Source organism: Pan troglodytes, chromosome 5 (genome assembly GCF_028858775.2).
Source record: "Pan troglodytes isolate AG18354 chromosome 5, NHGRI_mPanTro3-v2.0_pri, whole genome shotgun sequence".
Classification (NCBI taxonomy): Eukaryota; Metazoa; Chordata; class Mammalia; order Primates; family Hominidae; genus Pan; species Pan troglodytes.
The window spans coordinates 122,912,803-122,940,085 of NC_072403.2; the positions used below are offsets into that span (position 1 = coordinate 122,912,803).

General features: G+C 42.9%; 1 protein-coding gene and 1 non-coding gene across 3 annotated transcripts in view; one reads left to right on the top strand and one right to left on the bottom strand.

The window, feature by feature from the left end:
• The window catches only part of RPF2 (ribosome production factor 2 homolog), a 46,223-nt gene extending 19,402 nt beyond the window's left edge, over nt 1–26,821 (top strand). For both annotated transcript variants that reach the window (XM_001156493.7, XM_063813358.1), the window contains 4 exons: nt 6,692–6,791; nt 14,420–14,522; nt 22,746–22,890; nt 23,971–26,821. In XM_001156493.7, the coding sequence (XP_001156493.1) occupies nt 6,692–6,791; nt 14,420–14,522; nt 22,746–22,890; nt 23,971–24,150 (528 nt within the window). In that variant the 3' untranslated portion in view covers nt 24,151–26,821. The remainder of the gene's footprint in view (nt 1–6,691; nt 6,792–14,419; nt 14,523–22,745; nt 22,891–23,970) is intronic.
• On the bottom strand, nt 6,924–7,030 carry LOC112209561 (U6 spliceosomal RNA). The gene has a single exon (XR_002944399.1). It is a non-coding gene; the product is annotated as a U6 spliceosomal RNA (small nuclear RNA).
• Nucleotides 26,822–27,283: the final 462 nt, after the last annotated feature.

Consider the following 27,283-nt stretch of genomic DNA (forward strand, 5'->3'; position numbering starts at 1 on the left):
TTATTTTTCTTTCTGTTTTTTTTTTCTTTCGAGACAGGGTCTTGCTCTGTCACCCAGGCTGGGGCGCAGTGGCGCGATCTCAGCTCACTGCAGCCTTGACCTCCTGGGCTCAAGCAATCCTCCCACCTCAGCCTCCCAGGTAACTGGGACTATAGGTGTGTGCCACCTCACCTGGCTAATTTTTTTTTTGTAAAGACAAGCTCTCACAGTGTTGCCCAGACTGGTCTCAAACTCCTGGGCTCAGGAGATCCTTCTCCTCAGCCTCCCAAAGTGCTGGGGTGCCCAGCTGTCATTATTATAGTGTCTCTTTGGGACCATGCACGAATCTCTGGAGATGACCGCATAACCCCATTTCACCTTTACCACTGCCACTAGCTTATCACCAGCTTAGTGGGAGGGAGCACTGGCTGATGAGCACGTTCCAGTCCCTCTACTCTTTCCATTTCACTTCCAAAGCAATGAAATACTTCAGTCATTGTGCAGCTTCTAAACTAGACCACAGTCCAGGCTCTCACGCCTGTAAGCCCATCACTTTGGGAGGCCCTGGCGGGAGGATTGCTTGAGGCCAGGAATTTGAGACAAGCCTGGGCAACGTAGTGAGACATTGTCTCATATATGTATAAAGTAAACCGGCTAGGCGTGCTGGCTCACGCCTGTAATCCCAGTAGCTTGGGAGGCCAAGGAAGGCAAATCACCTGAGCTCAGGAGTTTGAGACCAGCCTGGCCAACATGGTGAAGCCCCATCTCTACTAAAAATACAAAAATTAGCCAGGCATGGTGGTGCACGCCTGTAATCCCAGCTACCTGGGAGGCTGAAGCATGAGAATCTCTTGAACCCAGGAGGTGGAGGTTGCAGTGAGCTGAGATCATGCCACTGCACTCCAGCCTGGGTGACACAGCAAGACTTTGTCTAAAAAAATAAAAATAAAAAAGTAAACTGGACTACAAAACCATTATTGTTTGTCAGGTCTCATTTCTTTTTTTGTTTTTTAGAGACAAGGTCTCACTCTGTTGCCCAGGTTGGAGTACAGTGGTGGGATCACCGCTCACTGCAGCCTTGAATTCCTGGGCTCAGGCTATCCTGCCTCAGTCTCCTGAGTAGCTAGGACTGCAGGTGTGTGCCACCATGCCCAGCCACATTTTTTTTTTAAGAAATGGGATCTCACTATATTGCCCTGGCTAGTCTCAAACTCCTGAGTTCAAGCGATCCTCCCGCCTTGGCCTCCCCAACCACTGGAATTACAGGCATGAACCACTGCACCCAGCCCAGGTCTCATTCTTAACAAGAACCATTTAAATTGAACACTACATTTTCACTCATGGAGTGCATATATAACTATAAATTTTATTAATTGAGAATGTGCTTACATTGGCAATTCCTACATGTACTCAGACTTATTAGGCAGTCTTTTTTTTTTTTTTTTTTTTTGAGAGGGAGTTTTGCTCTTGTCGCCTAGCCAGGAGTACAGTGGCATGATCTCGGCTCACTACAACCTCTGCCTCCCGGATTCAAGCAATTCTCCTGCCTCAGCCTCCCGAGTAGCCGGGATTACAGGCGCCCACCACCACACTCAGCTAATTTTTGTATTTTTAGTAGAGATGGGGTTTCACCATGTTGGCCAGGCTAGTCTTGAACCCCGATCTCAGGTGATCCACCCGCCTCAGCCTCCCAGAGTGCTGGGATTATAGGCACGATCCACCGTATCCAGCCCTAGTCTTTCATTTTTTACCCCCCTTTTTTTTTTTCTTTTTAATTTTCTAACACCAGTGTCACCAATACCCCATTATTTGGTTACAGGTTTATATTTTTAATTTGTTTTGGTACACTTTCCCTTATTTTCCCTTTACTTCTCCCTTGTTTTTAAGACGTTGTGCTAGGTATTTCTTACCTCACCTACCTACTTTTGTTGCCAACCCTCATTCCTCCGTTAACTTGTCCGTCCCCTCCACCCTCACCAGACAGAGTCTTGCTCCGTCACCCAGGCTGGAGTGCAGTGGCGTGATTTCGTCTCACTGCAACATGCGCCTACCTGGTTCAAGCAATTCTCCTGCCTCAGCCTCCCAAGTGGTTGGGATTACAGGTGCCTACCACCACGCCCAGCTAATTTTTTTGTATTTTTAGTAGAGACAATGAGAATATTTAACTCTTTAAACAAGCTCATTGAGAATATTTAATATTAGACTCTACCAGGAAATTGAGTGAGTATTCTAGGAGCCTGTTTCCTCAAGATGGCCATACGTCAAAGGATGATTATATTCAATGAAGTAAGACTAGCCTGGACAACATAGTGAGACCCCGTCTCTACAAAATTTTTTTTTAAATTAGCCTTGCTTGGTGGCATGTGCCTGTAGTCCCATCTACTTGAGAGGCTGAGGTGAGAGGATTGCTTGAGCCCAGGAGTTTAAGTTGCTGTAAGCTATGATTGCTACACTACAATCTAGCCTGGGTAACAGAGTGAGGCCTCATGTCTCCCCCACCGACGGAGTTTTGTTCTTGTTGCCCAGGCTGGAGTGCAATGGCGTGATCTCGGCTCACTGCAACCTCTGCCTCCCGGGTTCAGGAGATTCTCCTGCCTCAGCCTCCCGAGTAGCTGGGATTACAGGTGTGCGCCACCACACCCAGCTAATTTTTGTATTTTTAGTAGAGACGGAGTTTCACCATGTTAGTCAGGCTAGTCTCGAACTCCTGACCTCAGGTGATCCACCCACCTTGGCCTCCCAAAGTGCTGGGATTATAGATGTGAGCCACCATGCCCAGCCAGCTCATCTATTGTAGACTCCTGCCTAGTTCAGGGTCTTCATCATGTGCATGTGACTAGCATTTTATTTTTATTTTTATTTTTATTTTTAGATGGAGTCTCACACTGTCGCCCAGGCTGGAGTGCAGTGGCGTGATCTCGGCTCACTGCAACCTCCGCCTCCTGGGTTCACGCGATTCTCCTGCCTTAGCCTCCCAAGTAGCTGGGATTACAGGCACACACCGCCATATGCGGCTAATTTTTTGTATTTTTAGTAGAGACAGAGTTTCACTATGTTGGCCAGGCTGGTCTCAAACTCCTGACCTTGTGATCCACCCACCTCGGCCTCCCAGAGTGCTAGGATTAGAAGCGTGAGCCACTGTGCCCGGCCGTGACTAGTATTTTTAAAAAATGGAATAGAGTAAAAAATATCAGTGCTGTATGTATTAAGTATTGGGGTTTTTTTTTTTTTTTGGAGACAAGGTCTTGCTTTGTCGCCCAGACTGGAGTGCAGTGGTGCTATCTCAGCTCACTGCAACCTCCACCCCAAGGTTCAAGCAATTCTACTGCAACCTCCACCCCAAAGTTCAAGCAATTCTCTTGCCTCAGCCTCCCAAGTAGCTGGTTGAGCCACCACGCCTGGCTAATTTCTGTAGTTTTAGTAGAGACAGGGTTTCACCACGTTGGCCAGGTTGGTCTCGGACTCCTCACCTCAAGTGATCTACCCACCTCAGCCTCCCAAAGTGCTGGGATTACAGGTGTGAGCCACCACGCCCGGCCAAGTATTGTTTCACATAACTTTTATTTGTCTTTGTATGATGTGTATACTGGGTGACAACTTCAAATTTTTTGTTTTTTATTACTATGCATTGTGGTCAGGATGGTTTGAAAACCAAAAGTTGTTGTTGATGATGCTGTGCTTTTTGTTCCCTTCTGTACACCTAAATAGACCCTATAGTCCTAGGGTCAGACTGGCGTGGCTGAAGCATGGAAGACTTGTTAGATCTGGAATGTCCTTTCAGTTTCTGTATCAGACAGACAGATGTTAGGCACATCTCCATCTCCTAAGTATAGACCGTTAAGGTTCCGGGTTTGGAAGTAGAGAATGTCAACAAGAGTGGTCATGGTGAGCAGCAAAGCAACAGGTGACCTCTGGTCCTAGGGCAGAGGGTGTTTGGTTTTTGTACTGTTTTTTTTGTTTTCTTTTGTTGCTGGAGTTTGGATAGTTCTTGATTTTTGGTCAGAACAGAGAATTTATAGGAAGCTCAGACCAACAGTCATTCACCTTCCTCCATAAATTACTCATCCAGTTAAAGAATTTTTACTATTTCATTTTTTCCTCTTTGGTGGCTTCTAAATCCTCTTTTTAATCACATCACATTCTATTTGGTGTAGAAAATCTACAACTGGTGAAAATACTTTTTATAGTAAGAGTTTCAACATTGCTGATGAGAATTGGTCTATACTTTCTATAGCTTATGTAAAATTATATTGCTTCTCATGTGAATGTCCAGCTGGTAGTTTAATTTAGCCTTCATTTTATTTTTTTTTATTTATTGTTTTGAGGGTCTTACTCTGTATCCCAGGCTGGAGTGTAGTGGCAAGAGCATGGCTCATGGCAGCCTGGACTTCCCCGGGCTCAAGTGATCCTTCCACCCCAGCCTCCCAAGTAGCTGGGACCATAGATGTGCACCACGATACCTGGCTAATTGTTTTGTATTTGGTTTGTTTGTTGTTGTTTTCTTGAGACGGAGTCTCTGTCGCCCAGGCTGGAGTGCTGTGGCGCTATCTCAGCTCACCGCAACCTCCACCTCCTGGGTTCAAGCAATTTTCCTGTCTCAGCCCCGACTAGCTGGGACTACAGGCACACTGCACCTGGCTAATTTTTGTGTTTTTTAGTAGAGACAGGGTTTTACCATGTTGTCCAGGCTGGTCTCAAACTCCTGACCTCAAGTGATGCGCCTGCCTCAGCCTCCGAAAGTGCTGGGATTGTAAGGGTGAGTCACCGTGCCCAGCCTGTTTTGTATTTTTTTGTAGAGACCGTGTCTCCCAGGCTGGTCTCAAACTCCTGGGCTCAAGCGATCTGCCCTTGGCCTCCTAAAGTGCTGGGATTACAAGTGTAAGCCACCACACCTAGCCTATAGCCTTCATTTTTTTTTTTATTGAGATGGCATCTCGCTCTCACCCAAGCTAGAGTGCAGTGGTGCAATCTTGGCTCACTACAACCTCTGTCTCTTGGGTTCAAACGATTATCCTACCTTAGCCTCTGGAGTAGCTGGGACTACAGGCGTGTACCACCACGCCCAGCTAATTTTTTCTATTTTTAGTAGAAACAGGGTTTCACCATGTTGGCCAGGCTGGTCTTGAACTCCTGACCTCAAGTGATCAGCCCGTCTCTGCCTCTGAAAGTGGTGGGATTATAGGCGTGAACCACTGTGCCCAGCCCATAGCCTTCATTTTAAAATACTTTTTATAGGGTATAGTGGGAAAGGCACAGTGGTACAAATAAATTATAATTAAACTTATTTATTCATGAGACAAGGTCTTACTCTGTCACCCAGGCTGGAGTACAGTGGCACGATCATGGCTCACTGCAGCCTCCACCTTCTAGGCTCAAGCGATCCTCCTACCTCACGTTCCGAGTGGCTGGGACCATAGGCACTCACCAGCATGCCCAGCTAATTTTTAAAAGTTTTTTTTGGCCAGTTGCAGTGGCTCATGCCTGTAATCCCACCACTTTGGGAGGCCAAGGTGGGCAGATCACCTGAGGTCGGGAGTTCGAGACCAGCCTGACCAACATGGAGAAACCCCATCTCTACTAAAAATACAAAATTAGCCAGGCGTGGTGGCACGTGCCTGTAGTCCCAGCTACTTGAGAGGCGGAGGTTGAGGTGAGCCGAGATAGCGCCATTGCACTCCAGCCTGGGCAGCAAGAGTGAAAGTCCGTCTCAAAAAAAAAAGGTTTTTTGTAGAGATGAGGTCTCACTGTGTTGCCCAGGCTGGTCTTGAACTCACTCCTGGCCTCAAGCTGTCTTCCTGCTTTGGCCTCCCAAAGTGCTGGGATTATAGGCATGAGCCGTCACACCTGGCCTTAAATTTATTTTGATTCAGGGTTGCTGGCCATCAGAAGTCTATTTTGGTTGCTTGGTTGGTTGTGTTGTGTTATGTTACGTTTTGTTTTGTTTTGTTTTCCTTTTGCAAGAGTAACTTTTAATTTTATTCTTTGCGTAGACTAATGTTAAAAAAGCCCTTTACATCATTCTTTTGCCATCTTTTATTTGGTAATGTAAATGAATGGAACAAATAATTTTTTTTTTAGTATAGAAGTCTAGAAGCTTAAAAATGTCATCTTAGCCAGGCCTGCACCTGTAGTCCCAGCTACTTGCAGGATGCCTTGAGCCCAAGAGTTTGAGTCCAGCCTAGGCAACACAGCGAGACCCTGTCTCTTTAAAAAGAAAAAAAAACCCACCTCTGTTTTTACCTCTAATATCAGTATTCACAGACATCATTTTGGAACAGTTAATAAAATGTGAAAATAAATTAGTGTAAAGTATTGACTGCTTTAAAATCAGTATAGGCCAGGCACAGTGGCTCTCACCTGTAATCCCAGCACTTTGGGAGGCTGAGGCAGGCGGATCATTTGAGGTCAGGAGTTTGAGACCAGCCTAACCAGCATGATGAAACCCAGTCTGTAAGAAAAATACAAAAAAACTAGCCAGGCATGGTGATGTGCACCTGTAGTCCCAGCTACTTAGGAGGTTGAGGCAGGAGAATCGCTTGAACCCGGGAGGTGGAGGTTGCAGTGAGCTGAGATTGTGCCACTGCACTCCAGCCTGGATGACAGAGTGAGACTCCATCTCAAAAAAAATAAATAAAAATAAAAAACAAAATCAATATATAAACAGTTTAGACTTTGGTAATTATATAATTGCTTTTTTTTTTTTTTTTTTTAGAACAGTAAATGTCCTGAGGGAACAAAACCCATGCTGATATTTGCTGGCGATGATTTCGATGTAACAGAAGATTATAGAAGACTAAAAAGTCTTCTTATTGGTAAGTATTTTAGTATTTATTATCTTCAGGGTAGCTCAGGAAGGCAGTCTCAGACTCTCACTGGTGGCACTTTGCTACTTTAGGTTTGTAACTTCTTTTTTCTCTTATTTTAAAAATAATATTTATATACTTAAAATAATGGAGTGCTTCACAAATTTGCATGCCATCCTTGCGCAGGGACCATGCTAATCTTCTCTGTATGGTTCCAGTTTTAGTATATGCGCTGCCGAAGCGAGCACAACTTCTTTTTCCTCCTTTTTTTGGACCTTTCTCTTTTTTTTTTCCCTTACCAGCAGCAGGAAAGCACCTAACTATCTCGGGAGAGTTAAAGCAGCTGTTGTACTGTGTAGATGATTATTTCTGGATGTGTTAGTAACTTAGGTATTACTTGTATAGTGTTTTTATAAAATTCCTGCACCCATCTCCTGTCATTCCTAGCATCATTTAAAATTAAATTTGAAAGTTGAGGGATTAAAATTTCAAGATTGTTTGTATCACCGACTTCCAACTCAAAAACCTTAATTAGTTTTTCTGAGTTGAATATACAAGGCCTTTCACAATATATAACCAATGTAGCTTGGCCTTCTTGATCTCCTATTGCCTTCTTTTTTTCCATTAGAAAGGGTTTATTGCCAATATATTATTCACATTTCTATTGTGTATTCTGATATTGCTCTTATTTATCCAGTTTCTACTATTCATTTAAGTGTCAGATCATCAAGTTTCTTTTCCGGGAAGCCCTCAGTGACCTTCCTGGCTCCTTTTTTTTTTTTTTTTTTTTTAAAAGATGGAGTCTTGCTCTGTTGCCCAGGCTGGAGCACAGTGGTGTGATCTCGGCCCACTGCAACCTCCACCTCCCGGGTTCAAGCGATTCTCCTGCCTAAGCCTCCCGAGTAGCTGGGATCCCATCACCATGGTCAGGTGCCCATCACCATGCTGACTAATTTTTTTTGAGACGGAGTCTCGCTCTGTCGCCCAAGCTAGAGTGCAGTGGCGCGATCTCGGCTCACTGCAAGCTCCACCTCCCGGGTTCACACCGTTCTCCTTCCTCAGCCTCCCGAGTAGCTGGGACTACAGGCACCTGCCACCATGCCCAGCTTATTTTTGTATTTTTAGTAGAGATGGAGTTTCACTGTGTTAGCCAGGATGGTCTCAATCTCCTGACCTCGTGATCCACCCGCCTCGCCCTCCCAAAGTGCTGGGATTGCAGGTGTGAGCCACTGCGCCAGGCCTAATGTTTTTTTTATTTTTAGTAGAGACGGGGTTTTGCCATGTTGGCCAGGCTGGTCTTGAACTCCTGACTTCAGGCGATCCACCCTCCTTGGCCTCCCAAAATGCTGGGATTACAGGCATGAGCCACTGCGACAGGCCCTGGCTCATTTTTACTTTATTACCATCATCATCCTAAGTGCCAGGCATATAGTAGGCACTTCATATACACTGCTTCATTCTAACAAGAACCTTGTGAGGTTGTTCTACAGATAACCCACACCTAGCAAACTATGCTAGTTCTAAATGATTTGTGTAATGAATATAAGGACTACATCCTTTTCTATTTTTTTCTCCTTTATGAGGCAAGTCGTGCTCTGATGTCCAGGCTGGAGTGCAGTAGCTCAATCATGGCTCACTGCAGCCTCAACCTCCCAGGCTCAAGTGATCCTCCCACCTCAGCCTCCTAAGTAGCTGGGACCATAGGTACATGCCACTATGCCTGGCTAATTTTTAAAATTTTTTGTAAGATGGGGTCTCACTGTGTTGCCCAGGCTGGTCTTGAACTTCAGGGCTTAAGCAATCCTCCCACTTCAGCCCTCAGAGTGCTGGGATTACAAGTGTGAGCCCCCACACCCAGCCTCCATGATTTTTAAAAGGTTATTAGTACTTAGCATTCTGCAATTATATTTGCCAGCTCTTTTATAACTCTGGAAAGTAATTTAATTTTCCAAGAGATTGGTACTAATTTAAAGGGTCTTGGGTCTGTCTCTCTTTCTCTCAATTTTTTTTTTTTTTCTTTTTAGTCAGCATCTTGCTCTGTCACCCAGGCTGGAGTGTACTGGTGTGATCACGTCTTACTGCAGCCTCGACCTCTTGGGCTCAAGCAGTCCTCTACCTCCTGAGCAGCTGGGACTACAGGTTCACACCACCATGCCCAGCTAATTTTTATTTTAATTTTTTGTGGAGATATGGGTCTCCCTATATTGCCCAGGCTGGTCTCAAACTCCTGAGCTCAAGCAATCCACCTGCCTCAGCTTTCCAAAGTGGTGAGATTACAGGCATGAGCCACCACACCTAGCTCTCTCCAATTTAAGAAAATCTTCTTACTGAATTTTTTGCTTCTTTTCCCTCATGGGGATTGAGAGATTCAGCTTTTCCTGCACAGTACACTGATACTCTCAAAGCAGCAGTCCTTTATGGTCCTATTTCACCTTAGTGTTGACAGCCGCGAGGCCTCCATCTGATGCTCAGTGGCCTTGTCTACTTTATTCCATTTGAGCTTTTCTTGCACCATGCTTACAAGCTTATGCTACACTTTTTGTTACCCTTGTTTTAAATTTTTATATACTTTGCTGTAGATCACTTTTGAAAAATTGATGGGGTATAAAATTAAGTTGTATGCACATGCTTTACAAATCTGAGCCCACCAAAAAAACTGTGACAAATACATTGCTTTCATTTTCCCTTTTTGGGATTATTTATGGTCTTTATTGTCAGGATTATAATTTTTAGGGGAAAAAAAAAACCCGTCACCCATCCTTGGGATTATAATTTTTAGAATTTATTTCCCGTATTAGTAATAGCTACTTTTTAAAAAAGAAACTAAGAACCACTATTATCTGTTTAATCTTTACAAAAGTTCTTGAGTTTGATGACATTCCCATTTCACAGATGGGAAAACAAACAGGGGCTCTGAGAAGTTAAATGAGAGCTATTAAGTAGGTAAGGCCAAGTTGAAACCCAACGCTTCCAAAGCCTGAGCTTTTCTTCCCCTACTGTCCATCTTGCCTGTGGTAAACATATTCCCATGATCCCTTCTAGAATCTTTATAGGTTCTTATCCATATTTTCCATGAATTAAATTCATACATGAAAGACAATGACTAATATTTCCTTCTCTCAATATTATATATCCCAAATTATCAAGGGTATTTTTCTTTCTTTCTTTCTTTCTTTTTTTTTTTTTTTTTTTTTTTTTTGAGACATAGTCTCACTCTGTTGCCGTGGCATGATCTCAGCTCACTGCAACCTCCACCTCCCAGGGTCAAGCAATTCTCCTTCCTTAGCCTCCTTAGTACCTGGGACCACAGGTGCATGCCACCACACCCGGCTAATTTTTTATATTTTTAGTAAAGACTGGGTTTCACCATGTTGGCCAGGCTGGTCTTGAACTCCTGACCTCAAGTGATCTGCCTGCCCTGGCCTCCCAAAAGTGCTGAGATTATAGGTGTGATCCACCGTGCCTGGTCAAAGGTATTTTTCCAGCCAAAATGTCAGCCAGATTTTCAGCTAAGATTTCCATTACTTGTACTCCATTGACCTAGATTTTCTGCCTTTTTCTCTTTCCCCTAGGTCTCCCATATAATTGTTTATTGTCAGTGAGGCAGATACTTACAATTTGTTATAACAGAGAGAGCTTTTGTTTGCATTTGTTTAAATGTTTTTTGTATTTTAATAAGCCCCACCTTCTCATTATTTTGTGCTTCCACTAGATGGCAGGAATGATCACATAATGCAGTGGTGAGGGGAAGGGAGTGAAAACCAAAAAGGAATCTGGACAGAAGCAGAAAGGTAGAAGAGGAACAGATTCAGACTGTAGGGCACCAAGGGAAGTTGAGTTTTCAGTATAAATATGAAGTAAAACAACTGCTCTTTGGTTTATGTTGTGTGTTCAAATGAAATATCAGTAGGGAGCAAGAAATGTATGAAGGGCTTTCGTTTAGGAAGTTCCTTTTTTTCTTTCTTTCTTAATTGGCCAGAAAGAAAAGTTAACTTTTTTTCATGCAAGATACCCATTTTGTTCATTCTTAATTTGTTTACATCAATTTTTTTTTTTTTTTTTTTTTTTTTGAGACAGGGTCTCACTCTGTTGCCCAGGCTGGAGTGCAGTGGCATGATCATGGCTCACTGCTGTAGCCTTAACTTTCTGGTCTCAAGCAATCCTCCTACCTCATTCCCCTCAGTAGCTGGGACCACAGGTACACATCACCACGCCCAGCTAATTTTTTTTATTTCTTGTAGACATGAGGTCTTGCTGCATTGCTTGGGCTGGTCTCAGAGTCCTAGGCTCAAGCAGCCCTCCAGCCTCAGCCTCCCAAAGTTGGAGGTGTGAGCCAACATGCGTGGCCTATTCTTCCCTTCTTAAATGGTAGCATATTATATATATGGTTTTTAAAAAAAATTTGGAGTAGAGGAATTTTTAATTCTGATTTTCATTATACAATTGAGAAAACTGAGGCCTGGACAGGTGAGTAGCTTTTCTAAGGTCATGCATTTACCAAGTGGCATATTAAAGTTTTGAACTTAGGTCTCTCCAAAGTACATGCTTTTATTTCTTATTTGTTTATTTTTTGAGATGGAGTCTCACTCTGTCACCCAGGCTGGAGTGCAATGGAGCAATCTTGGCTCACTGCAACCTCCGCATCAGCCGTTCAAGCGATTCTTCTGCCCCAGCCTCCTGAGTAGCTGGGATTACAGGCATTCACCACCATGCCTGGACAATTTTTGTATTTTTTGTAGAGACAGAGTTTCGCCATGTTCGCTAAGCTGGTCTCGACCTCCTGGCCTCAGGTGATCCACTCATCTTGGCCTCCCAAAGTGCTGGGATTACAGGCATGAGCCACCGTGCCCAGCCATGCTTTTATTTATACAGTATTATTATACTTTAGGTTATCAAGTTCATAAAGTTATTTATCATACTTCTTGGTCAAAATCCTAACAGTGTATATACCACTTGCACGACGTCTTTCCCAACTAGAAATGATCTTTCTCTCCTCAGAACTTCCAGAATGGTTTATACTGTTCTCCTTTTAATGTGCTACTTTAAATTGCAGTTGTTTGTATGTATTCCTATCTACCTAGAATGCAGGGCCCCTGATAGAAAAATGCTATATGTCATTTATCACTTTGCATAATAGGTGCTCTGGTACAATTTATTAAGTGAACGGATTCTTGCCAATGGTATTCATGTGTAAACAATACTCTGTTGTGTTCTAGCCAGAAAATATCATGCTGTTAGACATATTTGCTTTCCGGTTACTAAGTACTACCATTTATGCCCTCCCGTTTTCATTCATTACTTGTTTGTGTTACCTTGATGATTTGCAAACTTTAGTGAAATTTCAGTTTGGCAGTTAAGAGAAAATGTAATAAAAGGATGGCTGGTTAGAACTATTGGATACAGACTGAAAATCCTTTTATATTCATAGTCTTAGAAATTTTGACTTAATAAAGAGTACTTTTCCATGTGCTTATTGTGTTCCTAAAGTTTTCTCCCAAAGCACAGATGTCCTGAAAATTTTGCATTATGAAAGTTGTTTCAGAGCAGACTGGAATGTACATATTTCGTTTCCCAGAAGTACTCTGACTTCAGTAATGCTACACCAATGAGTGAGCTTTATTAACTTGGCCACTGAAGGAGAGTCAGGCTTTGGCAAAATCATGGGAAAGCTGTTTATTATGATATTTAGATTAAAATATCTTGAAAAGTACAAACTTGTTTTATAAAAATGTCCCAGGCCAGGCGTGGTGGCTCATGCCTGTAATCCCAGCACTTTGAGAGACCAAGGCAGGAGGAGTGCTTGAGTCTAGGAGTTCGAAACCAGCCTGGGCAACATAGTGAGACCCCATCCGTACATAATATATGTATAAATATATGTAGTATATGTACTTTTTTAAAATTCAAAATGTTCATTAGTTTTTTTTTTTTTTCTTGTTTGGGGGAGTAGAGGAGGGTGGTGTATAAATGTGCCTGCCCACTTGTGTTTGTTTTATACACGTTAATGCTGTGTTTTTTGTTTTTTGGGTTTTTTTTTTTTTGAGACTGAGTCTCACACTGTCGCCCAGGCTGGAGTACAGTGGCGCAATCTCGGCTCACTGCAATCTCCGCCTCCCAGGTTCAAGTGATTCTCCTGCCTCAGCCTCCCAAGTAGCTAGGGAGGCACTTGCCACCACACCTGGCTAATTTTTTGTGGTTTTAGTAGAGATAGGGTTTCACTGTGTTAGCCCCGATGGTCTTGATCTCCTGACCTCGTGATCTGCTCGCCTTGGCCTCCCAAAGTGCTGGGATTACAGGCATGAGCCACTGCACCTGGCCTGTGATTTTCTTTTGGTTAAGCACAAGAAAGGAAAAGCAGACAACAAAAGATGTGTTCATCTGTGCACATGGAGATAATCTGCATCTTATGGGCTAATGGGAAGCAGGAAGGAAAATGCTAGGTGGCTACAGAATGGGACTAGAACAGAATTTCCCACTTACTACATCACCTGCCTTGGGCAGCTCTTCCTAAGCAAACTTGGATAAACTTTTATATAGACCTTTTATCTTAGCCAAATGTTATTCATGAATTTCCATTTAGCCTCCTTGAGGTTCGATTTTCTCAGCTGTAAAATTAAGATATCACACTTGTTTTCCAAACTTCTTTCATAGCCAAGTCTGTGTAGTATCCTTAGCGTGCAGTTCACTGGAGATTTTCTTTTAATTGACTCCTCTTTTTAAGTTATTGTTTGAGACAGGGTTTTGCTCTGTCGTTCTCACTGAGTCCAGTGGTGGGATCAGCAATCCTCCCACCTTAGCCTCTCCAGTAGCTGGGACTACAACCTGGCTAATTTTTTATACATTTAGTGGAGATGAGGTTTCACCATGTTGCCCAGCCTGGCCTCAAACTCCTGAGCTTAAGCAATTCGCCCGCCTCAGTCTCCCAAAGTGCTGGGATTACAGGCATGAGCCACTGTGCATGGCTGACTACTCTTTTTAAAAGGAAACTTTATGTCCCTATTGTAAATGGAGAATGGTGCAGGATGAAATAAATACGTAGTAAATTATATCTGGCTTTGTATCATTAAAATGCTCTCATGTGCCACCGGTGGTATGATTACCACTTTGTGAGAAAAAAGCCTATCACTGATATGCAAGGTTCTTTTCTGGCATTAACAGTTTATAAAGTTTCTTATCCTTTGTTCATATAATCAAGATTTCTTATTAGAATTTTTTTCTTGTTGGCCTCCCTCATAGAAAAAAAAATTAAGGCTAATTTGATTTTAATAGTCAATTTGAACAGCCATTTTTATAGAAATTTGCTATCTTCATCTACCAGTAGATTAAAATTTTATGCTTTGATTTACATTTTTTAAAAGTTAGTATTTTTAATGGATATGATTTTTTGATGCTGAGCTGACTCAGAGGAAGAACTTCAAAACAGAAACATTAAACGTCTCAGTGAACTGAACACCAAAATACCAAAATAAAGTCATGAGATTAAATGCTTAAGGGGTGGGACCTTCAGACATTTTTCAGGAATCATTTTTTGTGCTTTTTTAGATAAGTATTGGAGCAAAACTGTTTAGAGTGCAGTTCTTTGTAACTGAATTTTGCAAGTATTTGTTTTGTTTTGTTAATAATTTAATATGTGCTTTTAGATTTCTTCAGAGGCCCCACAGTATCAAATATCCGCCTGGCTGGATTAGAGTATGTTCTGCACTTCACTGCACTGAATGGGAAGATTTACTTTCGAAGCTATAAGTAAGTGCATTTCTTCACATATTTTCTTAATCCTCAGGGTTAGTGTTTAAAACTGTGTGACTGTTTTTTAGAGCCCAAACTTAGAATTGGTATCTGGCCAAAAGGTTTCTTGGAGAGTTGGCAGGATAGCAGTGACAGCAGCTCTGTGCTGATCCTCAGTCCTTTGCCTCTGAAACCCTACTTTTCCAGTGCCCCAGAGCATCTGATGCTGCACTGTCGCTGAGCCAGGTGCACCAACCCTTCCTAGCTTTATGCAGCATCTCTTTATTGTTCTTGGTTGGATTTACAGCACTAAGCCACAAATCCTTGGCTAGGCAAAGCAAATCTCAAAACCCTAAGTCTTAACAATTGAGTCTAAAAGGAATAAGAAGATTCAGTGGCTAGATTCATTTCACTCTGTCTCTCTAGCCTAGGCCTTCTACCCCTACCACAATATAAATATAAATCTTAAGCAGGCCGAGCATGGTGGCTTACACCTGTAATCCCAGCACTTTGGGAGGCTGAGGCAGGCAGATCACTTGAGGCCAGGAGTTCAAAACCAGCCTGGCTAACATGACGAAACCCCATCTCTACTAAAAAAACCAGAAAAATTAGCCCAGCGTGGTGGCACATGCCTGTAGTTCCAGCTGCTCAGAAGGCTGAGGCACAAAAATCGCTTGAACCTGGGAGGTGAAAGTTGCAGTGAGCCATGATTGTGCCACTGCACTCCAGCCTGGGCAACAGAGTGAGGGCCCTGAAAAAAAAAAAAAAACAAAACTCTTAAGCAGATTCTATGTTTATTAAAGAGTTAATGACATGCTGTAATTGTGGTTCTTTTTTTTTTTTCTTTTTTTCTTTTTTTTTTAATTGATCATTCTTGGGTGTTTCTCGCAGAGGGGGATTTGGCAGGGTCATAGGACAATAGTGGAGGGAAGGTCAGCAGATAAACAAGTGAACAAAGGTCTCTGGTTTTCCTAGGCAGAGGACCCTGCGGCCTTCCGCAGTGTTTGTGTCCCTGGGTACTTGAGATTAGGGAGTGGTGATGACTCTTAACGAGCATGCTGCCTTCAAGCATCTGTTTAACAAAGCACATCTTGCACCGCCCTGAATCCATTTAACCCTGAGTGGACACAGCACATGTTTCAGAGAGCACCGGCTTGGGGGTAAGGTCATAGATCAACAGCATCCCAAGGCAGAAGAATTTTTCTTAGTATAGAACAAAATGGAGTCTCCTATGTCTACTTCTTTCTACACAGACACAGCAACAATCTGATTTCTCTATCTTTTCCCCACATTTCCCCCCTTTCCACTCGACAAAACCGCCATCGTCATCATGGCCCGTTCTCAATGAGCTGTTGGGTACACCTCCCAGACGGGGTGGTGGCTGGGCAGAGGGGCTCCTCACTTCCCAGTAGGGGCGGTCTGGCAGAGGCGCCCCTCACCTCCCGGACGGGGCGGCTGCCGGGCGGAGACGCTCCTCACTTCCCAGACGGGGCGGCTGCCGGGCGGAGGGGCTCCTCACTTCTCAGACGGGGCGGCTGCCGGGCGGAGGGGCTCCTCACTTCTCAGATGGGGCGGCTGCCGGGCGGAGGGGCTCCTCACTTCTTAGACGGGGTGGCCGGGCAGAGACGCTCCTCACCTCCCAGATGGGGTCGCGGCCGGGCAGAGGCGCTCCTCACATCCCAGATGGGGCGGCAGGGCAGAGGCGCTCCACATCTCAGACGATGGGCGGCCGGGCAGAGACGCTCCTCACTTCCTAGACGGGATGGCGGCTGGGAAGAGGCGCTCCTCACTTCCCAGACTGGGCAGCCGGGCAGAGGGGCTCCTCACATCCCAGACGATGGGCGGCCAGGCAGAGACGCTCCTCACTTCCCAGACGGGGTGGCGGCCAGGCAGAGGCTGCAATCTCGGCACTTTGGGAGGCCAAGGCAGGCGGCTGGGAGGTGGAGGTTGTAGCTAGCCAAGATCACGCCACTGCACTCCAGCCTGCGCAACATTGAGCACTGAGTGAATGAGACTCCGTCTGCAATCCCGGCACCTCTGGAGGCCAAGGCTGGCAGATCACTCGCGGTTAGGAGCTGGAGACCAGCCCGGCCAACACAGCGAAACCCCGTCTCCACCAAAAAAATACGAAAACCAGTCAGGCGTGGCGGCGCGCACCTGCAATCGCAGGCACTCGGCAGGCTGAGGCAGGAGAATCAGGCAGGGAGGTTGCAGTAAGTGGAGATGGCAGCAGTACAGTCCAGCTTCGGCTCGGCATCAGAGGGAGACGGGGAGGGGGAGGGGGAGGGAGAGGGAGAGGGAGAGGGAGAGGGAGAGGGCAATTGTGGTTCTTGAGATAAGTGTGTGACTTCTCTTTTTTAAGGCGTTGGTACTGGCTGACAGAGCCCACAGTTTCCTAAAGAATACACTGACTCCCACAAATTGCCTTTCTCTGTACATTGAGTTTAGACTTTGCTGTACATTTTGAGCTATGGTGTGGCTGGTGTTGCAGCCTGAGAGCTGACAGCTTGGTGTTGACAGTGTCTTCTGTACAGTAGTGTTGTTTGTCCAACCATTTGTATCTAGCATTTCGTACATCGTTTTTATTTTGTTTTCTTCACAATGAAAATACATGACTGACCAGCTTTATGTCCTATGAATGTCCAAATGAAACTTAAATATTCACCTCTTAGCTGATAATTTCCATCTTGGGCTCAACTGTATTAAATCAGAGACATTTAGTTCTTTTTCTCCATATAATTAATACCACCGCTTCTGTTTTTCTGTTTTCCTCTCACTAAAAATAAATGAGGCAAAATGCAGTAAAATACCCAATGATCATAAGATGTAATTAGAGACTTTATAGTAATTTTTAGCTGGTTAAGATCGAAAGCCCCTTAAGTCTCCTGTTTGAGTTTCCATATGTGATTTGGGAGCTTCAAAGTATGTATTATACTATACAGTAGATGACTGTTATTTAGAGAACAAGAAATAAAAGATGAAAAATCACTAATATAAAAAAGTACCCAGGACGGACATGGTGGCTCATGCCTATAATCCCAGAACTTTGGGAGGCCGAGGTGGGTGGATTGCTCGAGGCCAGGAGTTCAAGACCAGCCTGGCCAACACAGCGAAACCCGTCTCTACTAAAAATACAAAAATTAGCTGGACATGGTGGCACTGGCCTCCATGCTACTTAGGAGGCTGAGGCAGGACAATTGAGCCCAGGACGCAGAGGTTACAGAGAGTGGGCGGATCACTTGAGGAGTTCAAGACCAGCCTGGCCAACATGGAGAAACCCTGTCTCTATTAAAAAATACAAAAATTAGCTGGGTATGGTGGCGCACGCCTGTAATCCCAGCTACTTGGGAGGCTGTGGCATGAGAATTACTTGAGCCTGGGCCACACGCCTATAATCCCGGCTATTCAGGCGGCTGTGGCACAAGAATTGCTTCAGCTTGGGAGGCAGAGGTTGCAATGAGCTGAGATTGTGCCACTGCACTCCAGCCTAGGCGACAGAGTGAGACTGTCTGAAAAAAACAAAACAAAACAAAACTTATGTTGGCTGGACACCTGTAATCCTAGCACATGGGAGGCTGAGGCGGGTGGATCACCTGAGGTCAGTAGTTCCAGACCAGCCTGGCCAACGTGGCATAACACCGTCGCTACTAAAAATACAAAAATTAGTCAGGCATGGTGGTAGGCGCCTGTAATCCTAGCTACTCGGGAGGCTGAGGCTGGAGAATTGCTTGAACCCGGGAGACAGAGGTTGCAGTGAGCCGAGCACTCCAGCCTGGGCAACAAGAGTGAAACTCCATCTCAGACATAAAGTAATAAAATAAAATAAAAATTGTATAAAATTACCTTCAGGCTATGTATATAAACTATATGAAACATAAATGGATTTTGTGTTTAGACTTGGGTCTCATCCCCAAGATATCTCATTATACGTATGCAAGTATTTCAAACTCTGAAAAAAACCAGAAATCTGGAACACCTTTCTTTTCTTTCTTTTTTTTTTTTTTTGAGACGGAGTCTCGCTATGTTGCCCAGGCTGGAGTGCAGTGACACAATCTCAGCTCATTTCAGCCTCTGCCTCCCGGATTCATGCCATTCTCCTGCCTCAGCCTCCCAAGTAGCTGGAACTACTGGCACCCGCCACCACGCCCGGCTAATTTTATTTTTGTATTTTTAGTAGAGACAGGGTTTCACCATGTTAGTCAGGATGGTCTCGATCTCCTGACCTTGTGATCTACCTGCCTTGGCCTTGCAAAGTGCTGAGATTACAGGCATGAGCCACCGCGCCTGACCTGGAACACTTCTTTTTTTGAGACAGGATCTTGCTGTTGCCCAGGCTGGAGTACAGTGGCATAATCTCAGCTCACTGCAACCTCTGCCTCCCGCATTCAAGCGATTCTCCTGCCTCAGGTGGGTATGTATGCCCTCTGTGTTAAACATAGAGGGGATACAAGGGAGATAAAAATATAACGGTAAAAAATCATTGACAGTAAGAAATGAATGATAACAGTAGCCTAAAACTCTTCTGTGTTGAACGGTTTCACAGAAAGTATTCACTTGTATTTAGTGAAAAGGGTTTATTTGTAAAGAAAGATACAGAGAAAATAAAACAAAATAGAGAATTATCAAGTCAGACTTTAGAGCAAGAATAAACTGGCCCAGCATGGTGGCTCATGCCTGTAATCCAGTACTTTGGGAGGCCAAGATGGGTGGATCACCTGAGGTCAGGAGTTTGAGACCAGCCTGGCCAACATGGTGAAACCCCGTCTCTACTAAAAACATAAAAATTAGCCGGGCAACATGGTGTGCACCTGTAATCCCAGCTACTCAGGAGGCTGATGCAGGAGAACCCGGGAGGCAGAGGTTGCAGTGAGCCAAGATCGCACCACTGCACTCCAGCCTGGGTGACAGCGAGACTCCATTTCAAAAAAAGAGAAAAAAAGAATAAACTAGCAGTAAGGCCGGGCACGGTGGCTCATCCCTGTAATCCCAGCAGCCCTTTGGGAGACTGAGGTGGGCAGATCACGAGGTCAGGAGATCGAGACCATCCTGGCTAACACGGTGAAACATCATCTATACTAAAAATACAAAAAATTAGCTGGACATGGTGGCGCATGCCTGTAATCCCAGCTATTCAGGGGGCCGAGGCAGGAGAATTGCTTGAACCACGGAGTTGGAGATTGCAGCGAGCCTAGATTGTGCCACAGCACTCCGGCCTGGTGACAGAGCAAGACTCTGTCTCAAAAAAATAAAAATAAAACCAAAATAAAAAACTAGCAGTGTAACTATAATACATAGATCCACCAAAAATCTGATTGCTAGAATCACCTTTACACTAGCACGACATCTTTCATAATGAAAAAAAATCAGAGAGCCTAGTATGTAATTTTGATCACTAGATGTTCCATATGTGCCTTGTAATACTTGTTAGCTATTAATTTGAAATAAAAAATGGACAGTGTGATTGAGAGTGAGCTGCTACTTGAAAGAATCACTAAACATGTGGATCAGCTTAGCTTCCAGAGGCTGTGCCACACTTGGGGAGCATTGAGGATGGGAGGAAGGGGTGGTCCAGGGATTCAGCATCACCTCTGAGCCTACTGACCTGGCTCTGAACCGGGCTCAGCCACGTGACATGGGCAGGTCACCACTTCTCAGGGTCTTTGTTTCTTCCTCTGTAAACTATAGCAATACCATTTAGATAATTCTGAGGTCCCCCTAAGATTGACAGTACTGCTTTATAAGAGTAAAGAGGTACTCATAGATGGGCATATACCAGAAAGTATGTCTGACTTAACTTGGCTCCCCAGGCATTCTTTGGGCTAGCTATACTGTGGAACCCTTTCCCTCGCTCTTACTGCAAATTAGCCCTTATGCAATTTGAAAATGGTAATATTTAATATTCACACACTTTATTTGTGAAGATTAATGAGGTTTATAAAATGGTTTTGAGCTTTTTGGATGAAAGGAACTCTAAACAGGAAATTATATTAATATAACCTTTAACATGATCTTTTGGGTGAATAAATCATAGTGTTATTGACCACTGTTCCTATACATCCTATAGTAATTATTCCTTGTATGTGAGTGACTATTTATATCTGTTGGGAAATTTTATTCACTATGGAGTCAGAGCCATTAATATGAAACAAAATCGTTAGTAATGCCACATGTGCGTTTGCACAATGGTTAGGCCTTATGGGGGGAAATATGCAAAACAAAGTGGTAGCATACTTTGAAAAGCAAACACAACATTCTAATAGAGGAGTTTACTTAATGAAAACAGACTTTCAGCCAGAGAAGTGTATGAGAGGGAGGAAAATGAGGAAATTACAATTTGAACAGTAGTGGTAATGTCACTCTTCCTCAAGAAATAGGCAAATAATATTTAAAAATATGTAGAAATTACCAGTTAGCATATCTACCAGCTTGAGCCCATCTGAGAGAGAAAGAACTGGGTTCTGTTTGCAGATAACTAAAAGCTAGAGAATATTTCCTTAAATCAGTTTGATCTTCCAGTAAACATACTCACTGAAATGATTAAGATCAGATCATCTACACAGAAAAGTATGACATTGTACTTAATTCTTTAATGAAATAACAACATAGGTAATTATACATAGTTATTTGGAAATCTTAATTTTATGTACCACTCAAAAAATTCATTAGGACGCTTGTGTGAATAAAAAGGCACAATATTAAATTATTATATGCACCCTGAAACTATGTACATCTATTATGCATCAATTTTAAAAATTATTTTTAGTTAATTAAAAGGTGCTTCAGTTAATTAAAAGGTGCTTTTGGCAGTGTATAGTAGTACTTGGGTGATTTGAATCTGTCGGATATGCCATGAGCTGTTTTGAATTGACAAGTTTTCTAACTAGCTGAAAATTAGCAGTTTTAAGTGGAAGAAAAAATTTTAGTTGAAAATTAAAATACATGTCCCTGATTTCTTTTTTTGTTTGTTTGTTTTTGAGATGGAGTCTCGCCCTGTCGCCCAGACTGGAGTGCAGTGGCGCGATCTCGGCTCACTGCAACCTCCGCCTCCCGGGTTTAAGCAATTCTCCTGCCTCAGCCTCCCGAGTAGCTGGGACTACAGGCATGTGCCACCACGCCTGGCTAATTTTTTGTGTCTTTAGTAGAGATGAGGTTTCACCATGTTGGCCAGCTGGTCTGGAGCTCCTGACCTCAGGTGATCTGCCTGCCTTAGCCTCCCAAAGTGCTGGGACTGCAGGCGTGAGCCACCGCGCCTGGCTGCTCCACCATCACTTTATCCTGCCTGTATTCCCCAGTTCTCCCCCACCAGTGTTTCCAGATCCAGAGCTGTTTAGACATAGGGTATTCAGAAAGTTGTGGTTTTGTTATTTTAAGATTTTAAAGTTCACTTCAATGTAAGGAAGTTAGTAAATGTCTGTGCTATGAGGAAAAGTTGATTCTGAATGGGTTGGTTTAACTCCTACAGTCTTAGATAAGAACTTGTTAATCGTATAAACATACTGTTTCAAAGAAAAAGCCAATTATAATTACTTTTATACATACATAAATCTATGAGTAAGATGAAGAAGTCAAATCAAAGGATTTTATTTCATTTCTGAGAATAATTTTGTATCTCACTTGCTGTTTCTCAACAATATTGTATAATTTTATTTCTGATTTTTAAAAATAAGCAAACTGCCCTTGACCTCAAAGAGAAAAAAAAATTTTTTAATTTGATATTTGTGTGACCCTTTAGCTCAAAAAGGGATAAAAGACTTATAAAGAAAAGCCGGGCATGGTGGCTCATGCCTGTAATCCCAGCACTTTGGGAGGCCGAGGCAGGAGGATCATGAGGTCAGGAGAGCGAGACCATCCTGGCTAACACGGTGAAACCCCATCTCTACTAAAAATACAAAAAAATTAGCCAGGTGTGGTGGCGGGTGCCTGTAGTCACAGCTACTCGGGAGGCTGAGGCAGGAGAATGGCGTGAACCTGGGAGGTGGAGCTTACAGTGAGCCAAGATCGCGCCACTGCACTCCAGCCTGGGTGACAGAGCGAGACTCCGTCTCAAAAAAAAAAAAATTTATAAAAGAAGATGTGAACCAAAGGATACACTTGGCTTGAATAGTATGAAGTATTTAAGTAAGTCTTTCTAAACATTTTATATCATTTAATGGAATTGTAAATCCCCTGAACAAAAAATATTTGGTGGAGAGGACTTTTATGAAAGTCAAAGCAACATTTCTTTTTACCTATTTCCTAAAGGTTGCTGTTGAAGAAATCTGGTTGCAGAACACCACGGATTGAATTGGAAGAGATGGGACCCTCATTGGATCTGGTTCTGAGGAGGACACACCTGGCATCGGATGACCTTTATAAATTATCTATGAAAATGCCAAAAGCTCTCAAGGTATATAACTTAGAGCTTGGTACCATATTTATTTGTATTTTCTACTTTAATCCTTTTTCTTTCCAAAAAGAATTTGTGGCATATTATATTAAAAGACAAGGACAGGCCAGGTGCGGTGGCTCACGCCTGTAATCCCAGCACTTTGGGAGGCCGAAGTGGGTGGATCACAAGGTCAGGAGATCGAGACCATCCTGGCTAATACAGTGAAACCCCGTCTCTATGAAAAATACAAAAAATTAGCCGGGCGTGGTAGCGGGCGCCTGTAGTCCCAGCTACTTGGGAGGCTGAGGCAGGAGAATGGCGTGAACCGGGGAGGTGGAGCTTGCAGTGAGCAGAGATCACGCCACTGCACTCCAGCGTGGGTGACAGAGTGAGCCAAAAAAAAAAAAAAAAAAAAAGACAAGGACATATATAAAGAGATCAATACAATAGATTAAACTAGGACTCACAGAGCCAGGAAAAGGAGAGAGAACCAAATAAGCCAACAATAAGGGATAATAAAAAAAGAGTTGCAAAACCCAGACATGAGGTTTGGCTAAGTGCCTTCTGATAGTCAAGACTGCTGTTTTCAGCAAAAGAAAGAGAGTTGTTTGGTACACTGTAAAGGCTAAGGATTTAGAGTACAGGGTATATAAACCATATGTGCATAAAATCTGTTTTGACTTTTTAAGTAGTTTTAAAAGACAAGAAGAAATGTAATCTCTAAAATGCCAATAGAAATTGAAACAATAGTCACAACTCCTTAAGCTAAACACAGGATATTTTCTTGATGTGTGACAGTGGTTAGTGTAGTTTATAGTTTTGTTTTTCAAAGTGTGGCCTGACAGTTTACCTGGGAATTGTGCAGAATATCAGGCCCTACCCTAGACATACTGAATTAGGATCTGTATTTTAGCAAGATCCCAAGTGATTTGTATGCACACTTAAGTTTGAGAAGAAAAGTTTATAGGGCTATATACTGTGTCACTGAAGGGGCAGGCACTAATGGAAATTGCTACTAAGATAGTTGTTACAGACTAGGTTTTTACCGGCTCATTATAGTAGAAGGCCATTAAATATATACATATTCTTTTATCGTAGCCAAAGAAGAAGAAAAATATTTCCCATGATACTTTTGGTACAACTTATGGAAGGATTCATATGCAGAAGCAAGACCTAAGCAAACTACAAACCAGGAAAATGAAGGGGTTGAAGAAGCGACCTGCAGAAAGGATAACAGAAGACCACGAGAAAAAGTCAAAAAGAATTAAAAAAAATTGATGGAACTTAGCCAGCCACTACTGTTTCATTGTGTTCTACTTAAGAGAATTATCAAGCGTCAATCCATTTAGAGTTTCTTATAAGATCTTATTATATATTTTTATAACATGATAATTTTACGATATATTATTATGAACAGTAATATACTAGTATTAAGTGTAAAGTAACCCTTTTATTTGAGACATTACACCCTGGTGTGCCATTTTCTCTTGTGATATCCCCTGCCCTCCACAAATTCTTCTTTCTCATTGGGTGGATGGATGGGTGAGGAGGGATCTCCATAACCATTGGGATTTTTTTGAATTTCTGGCCTTAGCTAAAGAAAGCCACAGAAAGCCAGACCCGCAGGAGCTGTGTAGACAATCTCAGTATGAATTACCTGGAAAGTTAACCTCCTCTCCCAACATGGATCTACATTCTGATTTTTATTTTCTACTTTTCTTTTCTTTTGCCTGAAATCCTACTCGTTGACATTTGAGATTTTAAGCTTTGTGGCTGAAAATATATAGATCTCTGAGAGGGATGTCTGCTATCTGATTATTGATAAATTACACTACTGTTGATTGTTTTAAGAGACTCTACTACTAAGTAGAGCCCACCCCGCTTCTCTGAGAGGAAACCTGTGTTTTTTGGTTGGTTTGTTTTTAAGAGATGGGGTCTTGTTCTGTCACCTAGGGTGGAGTGCAGTGGCACAATCACATCTCACTGCAGCCCTGAACTCCTGGGCTCAAGTAATCCTCCCGCCTGAGCCTCTTACGTAGCTGGGATTACAGGCATGAGCCACTGAGCCCTACTTTTTTTTTTTTTTAAAGCAATGAGGTCTTGCTGTGTTGCCCAGGCTGGACTCAAATTCCTGGGCTCAAGTGATCCTCCCACTTCACCTTCCTGAGCAGCCGGAACTACAGATGTTAGTCCACTGCACCTGGCAGAAAAGAAGTTTTGATAGGGGCAGAAATGAAAAAGGAGAAAACAGGTGAGTTTTAAGGTGCAGGGCACTTTAGGGTACTGGGTAGCCCTAGGTAGCAAAAGGTTGCATGAAGGCCCTGGGCGTTTGCAGATGGTGTAGAAGCCAGCCAAAGCCTAACTACTTGTTTTGAAAGTTTCTTGAAGACAGGCCTTGTGCCTAGGAAAACAGAAGCTTTCTTCTTCCTTCTACTAGTATTGCATACTTGTTTTTCTGGAATAGGGTGTTATGTTCCTTGATTCAGTCCTTGACAAGGAATCTCCTTTATACAAGTGCCAGTTATGTTGTAAAGGTACAGACATACGCAAATCATAATTTGTTACATGAAGTACCAGTGCTTTCGTTTTTGTTGTTTTTTGAGACAGTCTCGCTCTGTTGCTCAGGCTGGAGTGCAGTGGCGCGATTTCAGTTCACTGCAACCTCCACCTCCCAGGTTCAAGCATTCTTCTGCCTCAGCCTCCCGAGTAGCTGGGTTTACAGGCACCCACCACCACGCCTGGCTGATTTTTTGTAGAGACAGGGTTTCACTTCAATTCCATGTTAGAGAGTTCCGTGCCTGTGTATACATGCCTTTATGTAAGCTTGCTCAGCTACAGATCAACAATGCTGGCACTAAGCAAAAGTTCGAGCCTCAGCTTTACCTTCTACCCTTTCCCTTCTCTTTTGAATCCATTCCTTAGCTTTCCCTAGTCCTCTCCAGATAGCTGTTACTCTCCTCTTGCCAGAAAAATGAAGGAGCTGGTATCATTTATACTTTTTGTTTGATTATATGTTTAACCAAAGACCATACAGTCTTGTATCTGAATCAGACATTTGCACTTTATATCTAAATGAGAAGAAGGGGCTCAGATAAGTCGTTTGCTGCCATCTGGAGGTAGATGGACAATAGCTGAGAAGGGGAGCCATGAAAAGAACATCAGGAGTGATGGATGCATAGTCCCTCCCCAAAGCCTCGCTCATCACTGGTAGGAGGCAAAGCAGTGGGTCCTCCTCACCAGCCGCTTACAGGACCCTGCCATGCCTGGACCCCTCTATCAGGAAGACCTACCCCAGCACTACTGGAAAATCAGCCATGATTTCTGTATGTGAGACGTCTTAAGGGTGTTTTTGTTTGTTTTAATCAGTAGCCCTCTTGTTTGAGATTTGGCAATACATTTCTGTTTTCTAGGTAATTTCTGTGTCTGATGGTAGAGGATCTAATAAGTATTGGAATGCTTCCTATTTGCTGATAGAAGTACCAAATAGTATTATTGAAGTCTAACAAAGACTTTTTGTTGAGAACACCTTGTAGTGTTGTACTATCTGGAACTCTTGAGCTGCCATTTATATCACTTTTTGTGGAGAGCACATCTTGATTTTCAGTTGTCCTTACTTTAGAATACAACACACATAAATTGGAGACTATGTATTCATTTCAATGGAGGTGGTAAATTGCCTGTTTTAAGTTTTACTTAATGTTGGGTTTTGGTAGATGAGGAAAGCAGTTTGGTTATTTGTTTTGTTTTAAATACCAAATTTCTTATATTTTTTCTGGAATATTAATACTATTACCAAGCTATTATTTCATGGAATTTGGGTTTCTTTTTTTGTTTGTTTTTTTAAACTTAAGTGCTGTTTGTTTTCTTGGTTATTGAACATAACCCAAAGTAGAGATGTTATTACTCAATTCAAGAAAAGAAAGGGCTAATAAAACTTAACTTCAAGTCAGTTTTCATTTATCTGATTAGCTACTTACATGATCTCTCCTTCCTTTCCTTTTTATGTTTAGCTACTTAAGGCTAAAAATGGAAGGCTTCAAAATGGAAGAAGTTAAAACTACTAAACCCATTGCTAAGATCTGAACAACAAAGGAAGGTTTGCTTTTATTGAATTTCAGAAATTGGTGCTTTGTCCACCATAAAATTAAGAGACAGTGCAAAAAATACGGGCTTCATTATGTTTTTAATGCACTTTTACTTAGAAATAGTCAAAACATAACTGCATTTAAGACAAATGCATCCTAGCGTATATACGTTATGAAATTGTAGAGAATACTGTTTCATATTCATTGAAAGAAGCTATTCTGAAAAAGAAGATGAAATGGGCTTGCTTACTTGAGGTATATGCTAGCTGTGAAAAGAAAGTCAGCTTGCATTTAGATGTTGTTTGTCTCTCATATCAACAACTCGA